Source organism: Tiliqua scincoides, chromosome 3 (genome assembly GCF_035046505.1).
Source record: "Tiliqua scincoides isolate rTilSci1 chromosome 3, rTilSci1.hap2, whole genome shotgun sequence".
Lineage (NCBI taxonomy): Eukaryota > Metazoa > Chordata > Lepidosauria > Squamata > Scincidae > Tiliqua > Tiliqua scincoides.
Window position 1 is genome coordinate 181,015,684 of NC_089823.1, and position 12,628 is coordinate 181,028,311.

At 40.3% G+C, this 12,628-nt stretch overlaps 1 protein-coding gene across 1 annotated transcript in view; it reads right to left on the bottom strand.

The window, feature by feature from the left end:
- Positions 1-12,628, bottom strand: part of NHLRC2 (NHL repeat containing 2) — a 53,377-nt gene that overhangs the window by 19,935 nt on the left and 20,814 nt on the right. The window contains exon 6 of the mRNA XM_066620990.1: positions 754-853. Within this exon, the coding sequence (XP_066477087.1) occupies positions 754-853 (100 nt within the window). The remainder of the gene's footprint in view (positions 1-753; positions 854-12,628) is intronic.

Below are 12,628 nucleotides of genomic sequence, written 5' to 3' on the forward strand. Positions count from 1 at the left end.
AGATTGGAAGTTGTCACTCTCCTAATTTCTTCTTTTTGAAGGGACTGGGTTTTCTGCAGAATGCTAATTTGTACCTAGACCACTTCCTATCAATGTTGTGTTTGATATTTAGTCCCTTTTCTTCTAAGTGCAGGTAAGGGTAGACTCTGGTTCCATCCTTAGGCAGCTTTTTATTAAAAACAATAGCTCCAAGCAGCGACCTTGGTAACAACACAATTGGGATGCATAGAACGAAAAACAGAAGGTTCTCTTTTTTTCTGTTGACGCAATTTGGAAGTGTAAAAGAGCTTAATTACTGACCAATGCTACATTAAGAATATGAACAGTGCTTCTTTTTCTCTCCATCCTGCTTTTCAAATTATAGTAAGCAAAAGTTGCTCATCAAGAACGAAACTTGCTTTGATAGAAGCAAGTGCTTCCATGAACCAGATATTCATTGATCAGAACAGTTTTGGCTTCTTCTGAAACAAATTGAATAACACTCCAATTAGCAATCCTGCCATCAGGAGCTCCCTCCAAGGTTTGAAGGACTGTTTCACTCCTGGAAGGACATCTTGTGACAGCAAAATGTTCTTTCCCTTCACAGAGGGAGCCCCAACAACAGAAGCTACTCAGGATGTTACCCTTTCATAAGCAAACACATGAAAAATGAATATACAAAAATATATAACAAAAAGTGGCATTTAATGGGATTATGTATTCTTATTCATTATTAACCTGATGTTTATGATGAGTTTTGACATTATAGCTTACCTTCCTTTGGGTAGTTTTCCACATTCCAACATAAGTGCCCAAATTTGATGTGTACCTGCCATAGCAATCCACAGAACATCATCTTCATGAATTGCTGAAACTACAGAGCACATAACATCAGTAAAAGTAGCAATGGATGAGCCCTTATTAGAAGATCTACTTCTGCCATTAAAACAACAATTTAAATTAGTAATAGTTCAGCAATAAAAACCCAACTAGAACTTTATTGAATCTACTTCATATTGTGTTTAACAGTTTATATTATGCTGTATATCCCTGCAAATTGTGCCTGAAAACTTACAACTTAATCTAAAATAGGTTTAAAAAAAAGAACACCTTACTAATCTCTCCTCATTCAAAGTCAGTCTTAAAAACATTCTGTTATTTAAAATAGAGTTATATTAAAACTAGAAACAGAGAAATGTAAACATTCACAACTAAAAAAATGTTCTAACCATCACAGGAGCAACAATTTAGTGAACAATAAAACTTTCAGGAATTTTTTATTTGAATGGTGGGGAAAATATTTTTGAAATGAATGTTAATGAATGTTAGTTCATTTTTGAAAAACATGAGTAGGGATGAGAAACAAGGGGTCTGTTGATATACTACTTTATCCTGAGATTCTACCTGTTGAAAAGATCAGGAGCAGGACTACAGTTTTTGTGCATCTTTGCCTATCCATTTTATCATGGGTAGTATGAATAAATCTGTATTTGTACAATACGGAATCTCCTCTACGTTGCAAGATAAAAACCTCTGGACAAGAAAACATCTCCTATTTTGCATAGTCAGGGACAAAGGGTCTTTATGATTCACTTACAACCCAATCCTGAGCTGCCTGGCACACAGGACTTCCATGGCATCAAAACGGCTGCAGCAGCATCCTAAGAGCATCAGGTAGCGGCTCCTCAGGAGAAGGGGACATTTGTTCCCCTGAGTAAGGGAAGCAGCCCTGCAATGGGGCTATTTAGCCGGTGCAGAGTAAGGATATCTTGTGTTGTCTCACCCCCTCCCTCCTCTGCCACACCTTTTGAGTAGATAAGCATAAGATTTTGTTCCCAGTTCTGTTTTATTCAAAGGAAAAAGACTGAAAGGCAAAGTTACCTATTCCAAAAGTGGAAAACAAAAATCTGAACATACCCTAAGAGCTACAGTGAAACTATTACATCTTGCCTTGTACAATGGCATTTCCTCAAAGTAAGTAAATATGGATGAAGGCAGGTAAGAAGGTCATTGAGTAGAAATTTAATTTGAGCATTAGTAGCCCTTAACATCAGGAGAACATATAAAAACTGAAAATTATAGTAATATACTAAAACCTATATAGCTATATGTATGTATGTATCAAATGCACATACTTATACATAGACAATTCTCTGCAATGACCTATAGTGGTACTGCTGTCACTAAGTAATATGATAATCACAACCATCATGAGCAAGTAAAACTGAATGCTTCACTGCTTTTAAGACTGAGAAAAATATCTTTTAAAATTGAAATGCCAAAATGAAGCATAATGCAGTAGCCTTCAAGCTGTAATTCATGAAAATTGCAACAACTACTTTTGGTATATTCGTTCCTCTTTTATTCCCATTGGTAGGAAGGACAACGTACAGCCACTTTCCTGGTAATAACAGAGCACTTCTTTAATGCTGTCAAGGTTTATGTTAGTGGGAGGTAAGGAGTGCTCCCAGCCCTTTTCTCCAACTGCACTCCCCATTCCAACCCTCCAACTTGTTTCCCTGCCCAGCAACCCAAGTGGAGAAGCCAGCCCCCTTCTCAACCTGCAAAACAGTAAGTGTCTCAACTGAAAGGAATGTGGCATGATCTCCATAAAAGCAACCACATCTTTTACCATGCCTGACTTCTTGTGAACTAGTGTCACTTCTTGTGAACTTGGGAGAGGGCAATATACTGAAGTTCTAGAGAAACACTGTCCGTCTCCCAACTCATCTGACACATTCCCTAATCCATAACACAGGCCAACACACATTTTGCTTCCTTAAACATTACACCAATTCCTGGGTATATTTGGGGTGCCAATTCCAAAAATGGCATCCGTTTTGCCCTATCACGTCTAGTTTTGGAGACACGGCATAGCCTCTTTGAATGGTTCAAGCAGCTTCCTCACGAGGAAGCTCACCATGGCTTCCTCATGAGGAAGCTGCTTGAACCACTCACTAATGAGGCTATACTGTGTCTCCAAAACTAGACGCGATAGGGCAAAACGGATGCCATTTTTGGAATTGGCACCCCAAATTCATATCAAACCACCATAAAGTTTGGGAAAAACTCTTCTGACCCTCAATATTGTAGGCCTGTGATCAAGATTCGCTGACAACAGACAATTTAGGGCGCAATCCGAACCAGGTCTACTCAGAAGTCAGTCCTATTTTGTTCAATGGGGCTTACTCTCTGGAAAGTGTGGGTTAGGATTGCAGCCTTAGTCACTCAAGTGAAGACTTTTACTTCTTTTGGGAGACTAAAGGTGTGGTGGGGACTCGGGGTTCAATTCTATCCCACTTTCTAGAAGCGGTACAGCCAAAATGCAGCCCCAAGGTAAGAGAACAAATGTTCTCATACCTTAAGATAGTGATTTTCAACCTTTTCCATCTCATGGCACACTGGCAAGGCACTAAGATGGTCAAGGCATTCCATCAATTTTTTGACAATTGACAAAGCACATTGTGCTGCCAATGGGGGGCTCACATTCCCCCAATGGCCCTACTAATAAATGACTTTAACCCAAATTCCTGCAGCACACCTGGGGAACATTCACAGCACACCAATATGCCATGTCACAGTGGTTGAAAATGGCTGCCTTAATGAGTTCTCTGTGACTACCTCTGCACCACAGGATTCAGTGCACACCCCATTGGCACAGTTGCACCAGCACTGAAAAATTTGATAGGATTGGGCCCTCAATCTATCCCTTAACTTCATCAGTATTTGGTATAAGTGGTAGGTGCCCCCCCTTCAACACGTCCAATACTTTATACTCCAGCAAAATGAATTTGGAAACTTGTGTGGTCACTTTGGTAACTAAGGGTCCAATCCTATCCAACTTTCCAGAACTGGTGCAGCTGCAATGCAGCCGCAAAAGTTCCCATACCTTGAGGAGGCCTCTGTGACTGTCGCTCCATCACAGGATGGAGTTGTACCCCATTGGTACGGCTGCACTGGCACTGGAAATATGGATAGGATTGGGACCTAAATATTGAAACACTGTCACTATTCACTATTACTTTTGTAAAATGTTCTAAACACTATTCATTTTCATCAGAAATCCTTGCAAACTTGCCTGAACATTCCAGATAAATTTGGTTGTACAGATTCAAAAACTCTGAAAGCAAACATTAAAAAAAAACAAAAACCCTCTGGTCAGTGAAGTTACATCACATAAGCTGTGTTAAATTTGTTGTTTTTCAACCATGATAAAATGTGTCATTCAAAACAGAACTAACAAGAAATTGCAGTTTACGGAAGCATAATTTCCTTTTTTCCTGCAGTGAGTACAGGAAAAGGGAGAGAAAATCATTATAATTTCCTTGGGGGAAGTGGCCCACACCTCTGCATCTGTACTTGCCAGTGAAAGCAATTCTAGAGTCAAAGGTGTAATATAAGGAAAGAAAGATAATCAGTGCTGATGGGATAGTCAGTCCTATTATTATATGGCTCCAAAATCTTGTAGGGCTAAAGCAGCTCTCTATAGTATTCTAAATGAATAAGTATAAACAGAGCTGAAAAATAGCTTTGAAAAGCCGATACATACGCAATGTTCTTCAAAGGAGCCTCCATTTACTGAAAAATAAACATTAATAAATGTTTATTTTTCCACAGAAAAGTACACATTTTATTGAAAATAACTGAATATTTCATTGTTTGAAAACAGAGTGCATTCTGGTGGACACTGTTAGTAACTAACACTTAAACCTGATAATTTAAATAAGCTGAGAACTGCAATCTTAGGCACTTACTTGGTAGTACATCCCACTGAAGTAAGCAGGATTTACTTTCACATACATATTATGCACACATGGTGAGGGAGGGAAAGAATTGGGCAGCCAATGTATTTTATTTCTCTTCATATCCCCAGTAACACTTTTGCACGCAAACATTCCCATCAAAGCTCTGCTAACACTGAAATGTAACTTGTATGAAAGTACAGAAGAGATATTTTATGTAAAGTAACTTGCTTAAAATTCAAGAAATATAAAGCAAGAAAGCATCCAAGGCTGACATGGGACATCCCACTGGACTCATTGGGACTTTTGAGTTGTCATGCATAGGATTGCACTGTAAATGCTTTTATTCTCTGATCATGAGCAGAATGACAACTTCCCCCCCCCCCATCCTCAACTTTCAGTTAATCAGGCTAAGCTGAATGTGTTAGCTGATAAAGCTAACACAACTCCACTTCCTAAAATTACATTGCAGTTTTTGCTGGGCAAAAATGCCCACTAACAAATATTAACTGGGGAGTATACTGACTGAGTTGCTCTCCCTTCAGAGCAATGGTCAATTTCTATACTTTCAGGGAGATGGTACTTTTTGGGTCCAGAGGCCGGGAGTGAACAGATCCCGGTGAGCCATGGCTCACACTTTGGGAACCACTGTCTTAAAGGGGAAAAAACCACAGAAAAATGCCAATAGTTCTCATCTGCCAGTTTTCATATTGGAGCTCTTTCCACTACCAACGAAAATGTCATGTGATTTCAGGAATGTACTTTAGGAGGCACTGCAAACTATATTCCTAGGATAGTCTATGTGGCACCAGGAAGACATGTTGGATTGCACCAAAATTGCAATCTTTTTTGCACCTTTTTTTGTAATTACTACACCTAAAAGCAATGGGCTTCAATCATGACTAAATGACAGCCCAAGACTATCAGCGCTGTTGCCCCACAGTACAGCGTCACCAGAATGGCTGCTGTTGTATCCTGAAGGCCAGAGAAAAGCTGGAGGGCTCCTTGGAGCCCTAATCTAATTGGGTCTAATCGGAGCTATGCCAGCTATTTAGTGGGAGCAGAACCAAGGAGACCCATATCAGGCTCTGAAGACTGGGAAGGAATAGGATTTGGTGGCAACCGAGGCTGCTGTCCCTGTCGCCCTCCTGGGCCTAAACTGCCCCCCCAGGTCTAAATCACCCCCCCCCCCACAGGCCACTGCCTGGCATTAGGATAGGGCTGTAAATTTAGGATACAACTCTAAATCTACTTTAACTCAGCACTGTCAAAGAATAATAACACAGGTTGAGTCTCATTATTTGTGAGGGTTCTGTTCCAAAAACTCACCTGGTTGGCAAAAAGTACACTAAAGCAAATCAATTTAAAGAACAAGGTCCCTTTGCTCTGGGGACTTAAAAACAGCCTTGCTGACCTTTTGAAATGCACACACAGGCAATCAGTCTCTCTCCAGGCGCTTAGGCTTCACTAGGAGGAAGCAATCCCTTCACCAGGAGCCCCAGCAAGAGAGAAAGAATGAAGGTGATAATCCCTCTGCCATTTAGCCTTCTTTCACGTGCTTAGAGGGAAGGGAGAAAGAATGATTGATGGATTGTCAGCCAGCTGCCCTTTCTCACATTAATGAGGCTATTGTTAAAGAACTGTTTTCCTTTAATTTAAAGAGCCTTTCTCATTGTGTTGAGATAGAAAAATGCAAATCCACGCATTTTTCCACAGGTGAAAAATGCCTGTAATCGCTTGCATGACTGTTTCACTACAACAGTAAAAAGTAGTTTTTAAAACTGTGATTTTAAAGAGATGTATTTTTCCCCTTCTCCAGGGATCAGCACATTCCTTCTCATTTGCAGTGGCCATTTGTGTTGAGTCAAATTTGTGTATAAAAAATCCGTGTATAACAAGGTTGGGCTGTATATCAGCTTGTACAGCAATAATGATGTCTATGAAAACACAAATGGTAATAAAGATGTATATCAGTGATGTAAGCCCAAGGATCAAATTGGGTTAAAGGCCAGATTTGATTACCTTCCTGAACAAATTACAGGTGGAACCTTGTTATTTGCGAGGGTTCCATTCCTGGAACCCACGCGAATAAAAAATTTCAAGTGAAACTAAATCATGTGAAATTCAGGTTCCACCAAGCTCCGAACATGATCGGAGCAAGGCTTCGGCTGCGTCCGGACCTGTTCTGAGGCCCGTGGAGTGGCCTCCAGAGGTCCTAGAGAGGCACTTCCGGTTTCTGACCAAAAACCAGAAGTGCCTCTCTAGGACCTCTGGAGGCTTTTCTGAGGCTTGTGGAGGCTGCATGCAGCCTCCATGGGCCTCGGAAGGGCCTCCAGAGGCTACAGGAGCATAGCTCCAGTCACCTCCAAAGGACTCAGGTGGGGCCAAGCCTGGCTCCACGCAGGTCCTGGGGACCCATGAGTCAGATTCACAAATAACAATTTTGCAAATAAAGAGGCTCCACCTATATTAACTATTATTGCAGATAAACATAAACTACGAATTAGTAGTTTAAATTTTATGAAGTGTTTTAGTCTCTTCCCACACAAAAGGATTATATAATAGTAAAAAGTTGTCAAACTTCCTGTAAAAAGATTACTTCGGTCCAAGATCCTAGAATGAAGATATTAAAACTGCTGCAGCTCTCGTTTCAGAGAATATGAGAGAAATAACAGTAGGTTTATGGGGCTCAAAATACGTATTACATTAGAAGAGGTCACCTTACCAACTCTCTCTCAAAAGAGAATGAAGTTATTATGGCTGCTGAACAGACAAATTGTGTACTGAATAAAAAAGACTTTTTAAGCTAAGCTATATTAAAAGCTGTAATAATTACCATATATAGCTGCATCTTCTGAGACATTAAAAAAATTCAATGTATTTTACAGTTCTGAGCACACTTATGCATGAGATCCTCAATGAATTTATAATCACATGCAAAGTTGTGGAAAAGAATGAGTAAGGAACAATAGCCCTAGGATCCTGAAAATAATTGGCTTTTCTCATGTCTGCAGAACACAAACTGGAATGAAAATGACCACAGAACTATTTTATAACACAGTCTCTCTTACTTAAACAATGGCTTATTACAAAAGTTTTACCTTTACCAAGAACAAAGAATGTTACTTTTGATCTAAAGTGGACATACTGTATAGAATGAAAATTGTGTGTGTGTGTGTATATATATATATATATATCATACATACACAAAATACACATATGGCAGATGGGTCTTACTGAAGAAAGCACAGGAAACCAAAAGATTGCATTTATACTTGCTTCTCACTGTCCTGTCAGAAAACCCAGATACGTTTTATTATCCTTCCATGGGAAGGATTTACCTAAAGTACTTTCATTATAAAAACAGCTATCCTAATAAAAAAAGAACAAAGTAATTCCTTTACTTTTATGTAATTAAGCTCTACATTCCAACAGGGGAGTGGTTTCAAACCAATGCAGCTTATCCTTATTAGGGTATGTACATTCTCACTGGCATTGCTACTTGCAATATCAAAGCAAAATGTTTGCCTTGTGCTGATAGTTGCGGTATAAACATATGTCAACAACATACTATAGCACTTGATGTTTTTCAATCTTTATAATTGCTTTCTTTATACTTTGCCTAAAAGCAATATCTTTTTCATCACACTTAAGAATTCCAAGGTATATAATTTCTTTAAGAATGCACATAAAATTATGTCTGGTGCACATGAAAGTGGAGAGAGTTTTTCCTCTCTTTTTTATATAATACTACAACCAGGAATCATACAATAAAATTGATTTGCACAAGATTTAGGGTGGACAAAAGCCCCAGGATGCCTGCTGTGTTACTAGTGTACCACTGTCAGGGAGAATGGTTCTAGACTTTTGATCTGCCTGACATCCTAGCAATCTGTATGTAGAAATCATTCTGTGTACAGGTGTGCTTCCGCTTCCACAGGAGTTCTATTCTGGAAGTCCCCACAAATACCTGAATCTGCGGATACGGGGGATGCCCCTGCCCTCCAAAAGGCTGAGCCCTGAATAGGCTGGGCATATTGGCCTGCGGTCTCAGAATGACTAAAAGCAAAAAAGGTCACTTCCAGTTTTAACAAAAAACCAGAAGTGACTTTTTTTTGCTTTTCATAGTCATTCTGACATATGCAGGCACTAGTAAGAAACTAATACTTCCAATCATTTCTGGTCATGTAGACAACCTGCCATTAAAAAAGTTGTTCTTTACTATGTAAAGATTTACTTTTTAGGATATAGAAGTAGTTGGGGGAAAAACCATTTTAGGAATTACAGTAGCACTTCTCAAGAAAGAAATAGTAAGGTACTTTGGAAAATCAGTCAAGCAAAAGTGACTTTAAAGTTTATTCAAACTGGCTTTGCAACTTTTTTAAAAAATACACAAAATTCAAGATTGCTGTCACCCACTTGAAGGCAAAATGGTCATGAGGAATAATAGATTGCAAGGTTCTTTCCATAACAGCAAAAAATTCCTGGCTGCTCCAGTTGCTTAGAAGTTGACCCTTGGCTGTGAGTTTTTACTACCACATTTTCAGTTCTGATATGGCTGAGGTATTCAATCTGTACGTCCCGCCTCTCTAGTGAGGCGTGGCTAGCTTCCAGGGGCGTCGCCAGGCATCTCGGGGAGAGAGGTGGCTGGCAGCTGCTCTGCTGCTGAGCTCTGCTCTGCTGCATGTGCTGCCTCCTGACTTGCTGCTTTTCTGCAGCTGTGAATGAGGTGGGTGGGGCAGTGTGAGGCTGGGAAGGCATGTGAAAACATGGTGGGGTGAGGTGGGAGAGAAGACTGGCTGGGCAGGCAGAGATGCCACATCTCATCTTGGAGCTCTCTCCATGTGCAACCTTGCCCCAAGGACTACATTTCCCAGTGTGCCTCTCACCCTGGGCATCCTGGGATTGGTCAAGGCTGGAGGAGAGAAGAGTGCGGAGGTGCTGCATCTCAGGGAGAGAGGTGGCTGGCAGGTGCTCTGCTCTGCTCAGCTGCACATGCTGCCTCCTAGTGGGGGGGTGTCCAAATGCCCCAGCCTGCATCCCTCCCTCTTGCCTGGGGGGAACAGGGGTGGCATCTGCATGTTGGGTGTGTGTGTGTGAGCAGCCCCCATCTACTTTGGGGTGAGTTGTAATCTTGCTGTATGTGGTTGCAATCCTTTCCACACTTTCCTGGGAGTAAGCCCCATTGACTCAAATGGGGCTTACTTCTGAGTAGACCTACATAGGCTTGGGTTCTGTGCCAGATTAACCAAGGATCCTCACCTTTCTCTTTTTCCTCCCCCTTCAAAAAAGAAAAAAAGCCACTCTTGATGGCTTTGTCTCTAAAAATTGATTCTGCAGATTACCAATATCACTTAAGTACCTTCTGCATTAGGCTGCAGTCACCAATAGATTACAAGTTTCAATATTATCTACTTAAAACCATATGTGCTAGCTGATGCTTTTATAAATAGACATTAACTGCCCCCAAAAGTATGTATTTTGGAATGCGAGGCATACATTTGTATCACAAAGCCGGGTCATAGCTCTGTTCCTTTCAGAGAGAATGCAGTTATCAAGAACATTTCACACTTCAATCAAAAGTGCATTTAGCACTGCTTGCTTTCAACAGCACTGAACAAAAATAGAAGATGATGGTACAGAAAGTTGAAAAGTGCATGGCCATTAGGAAGGCATTACAACTCAACACTATGTACGTATATAAATCTGAGCCAAAAACTTTAAAGTAATAAAGTAGGGTTTAAGAAAGGAATTTATTGATCCTAAAATTGATCAAAGACATGCTACCATCCACTTTCTGGAATGTTTTTGTATGTATTCATACAGAACACACTAGAAGATACAAACTGTACTGTTGTCAAGAACAACTTCTGTCTTGATACTCTGAGCAGTTGCAATTGTATTGGCTGTGAGAACAGCAGTGTTATACAACTCTGTATTAGCCATTCATCAACGAACATGATGTTTTTACTTTTCCTTCTATCACCTTCCATTTCTATTCATGGTAGTTGAGAACAAACAGTACTAAACGCATTCTCAATCCAATCCAACTGGGGCATACAATGGTGTTTGAGGTGACATGTTCACTACCACACTTTACAAACTGCTATAGGGAAACAATGGGGTATGGTCAACAAACAAAATTGCTACATAAAGTACAGAAAGTTTTCTCACTTTCCCACTACATGGAAGTCCTCACAATCTATACAACAATTTTAATCAAAAGCAATTTCTGGATTTTTGGAACAGTAAATATCAGTGTAGTTACCTGTCGCTTGCTTTCCTGACAACAGAAATTCAAAGTCCTCACATTTTCTAAGCTAATCATACAAAATCATCTGAACAGGGAGGCCTGCACCACCACACCACCCTGTATCTGGCCACCAGTGGAGGTAAGTATGCAGCTGAGTGGTGCAGGGGCTGGGAGAGAGTGGCAAGAAGGCATTTCAGAGGCGAGGGAGGGCGGAACGGGAGTGTGTATGACTCAGGCTTGGGGGGGACGACACACGATTAGCAGAGGATTCTTCTGCCATATCCTAACCCTGACCCCAGCTTACCTAGCATAAGGTGAAAAATATCCCTTTACTGCAAGTAGACTTCCAGCCACCTTCTAACCTGTGTTGGATACATGCAGGCCATGCAACCTGGTTGTGCCAGCACATTTGGTTGCCCAGGTGATATCTAAAAAATACCCCGCTGTAAAATGCAATTTAAAAAGGAAAAACAAAACAAAAAAACTTTTTCACAAATAAAGTAACAATTTTCTAAAAAGAACTAAATGAACCAGTTTCAACTTTACTATTTTTTAACGTATGAAAATATTTTTCATACTTGACAATACTTATGTAGTCAATTGTTAAGAAGTCACTATAGGCTTTTTCAAAATAGTGATACAAATTTTAGCATAAAAGGTTTATGCTCATAAAATGTGAATGACTATAGGAAAAACAGAAATCTTGAAGACTATCATCTACAATGAAGATTCCATTCTTTCATGTTTTAAATACAATTCAGAAAACTAAATTCATTTAATACTCCTAATGATTTGTACAGTACATATAAAGATTAAGCATTTAAGCCTCTTTAGTCCTTACTTTCAAGCTTGAATATCCAAGGTTTTGGCATTAATATACAAGAAACAAAATCATATGAAAATAGCCAATTGGCTTATCTTAACTGCAAATTTTATTGCTGCAATCCATCTGAGACAGATGACCTGCTCTGAAACATATATGGATATATGTTCTAAGATATAATCAAGCTTCTACAGTAAAAACCATTGTTTTTTAAAAAAACATTTCTTGTGACATATTTTATAATTAATATAGCAATGTTATCAGCATAAGCCAAAAGCTCCTGTAGAGTTGGGACCACTGTCTTTGCAGGGAAGGGGTCAATGATGCTCCCAGGATTGCACCACCACAGTGGATAAAGGGGTTTGTACGCATACCTGGGAGTAGCACAGACCCGGCGCAGGGCAGGCCTCCCCATACCTCATAACGGCTCCAAAATGCAACCACAACCCACTTCTGGTTTCATGATGAAAACTGGAAGTGGGTTTTCATTCCATTTCAAAGCTGTTATGGGGCATGGGGAGGCCTACAGAGAGAGCCGAAGGCCTCCCACATGTTCCGAGGGCCTGCACTACCCCCAGGGTATGTGTACAAACCCCCTTTTAGCTGTGGTGGCATGATCCCAGAAGCACTGTTGTCACCACCATGACATTGCGATGCCCCTTAAGGGGGTAGCAACAGGTTTCTGCTGGCTGAGGTGTCGCAATGCCCCAGTTTGGGAACCTCTGGCCAAAAAGATTCCTCCCTTTCTTTTAAGATAAGCAAAGGATTTGTGGCCAGTTAATTTATAACACTGGTTTCCAACCTGTGGTCTTGGGACCACAGGTGGTCTGC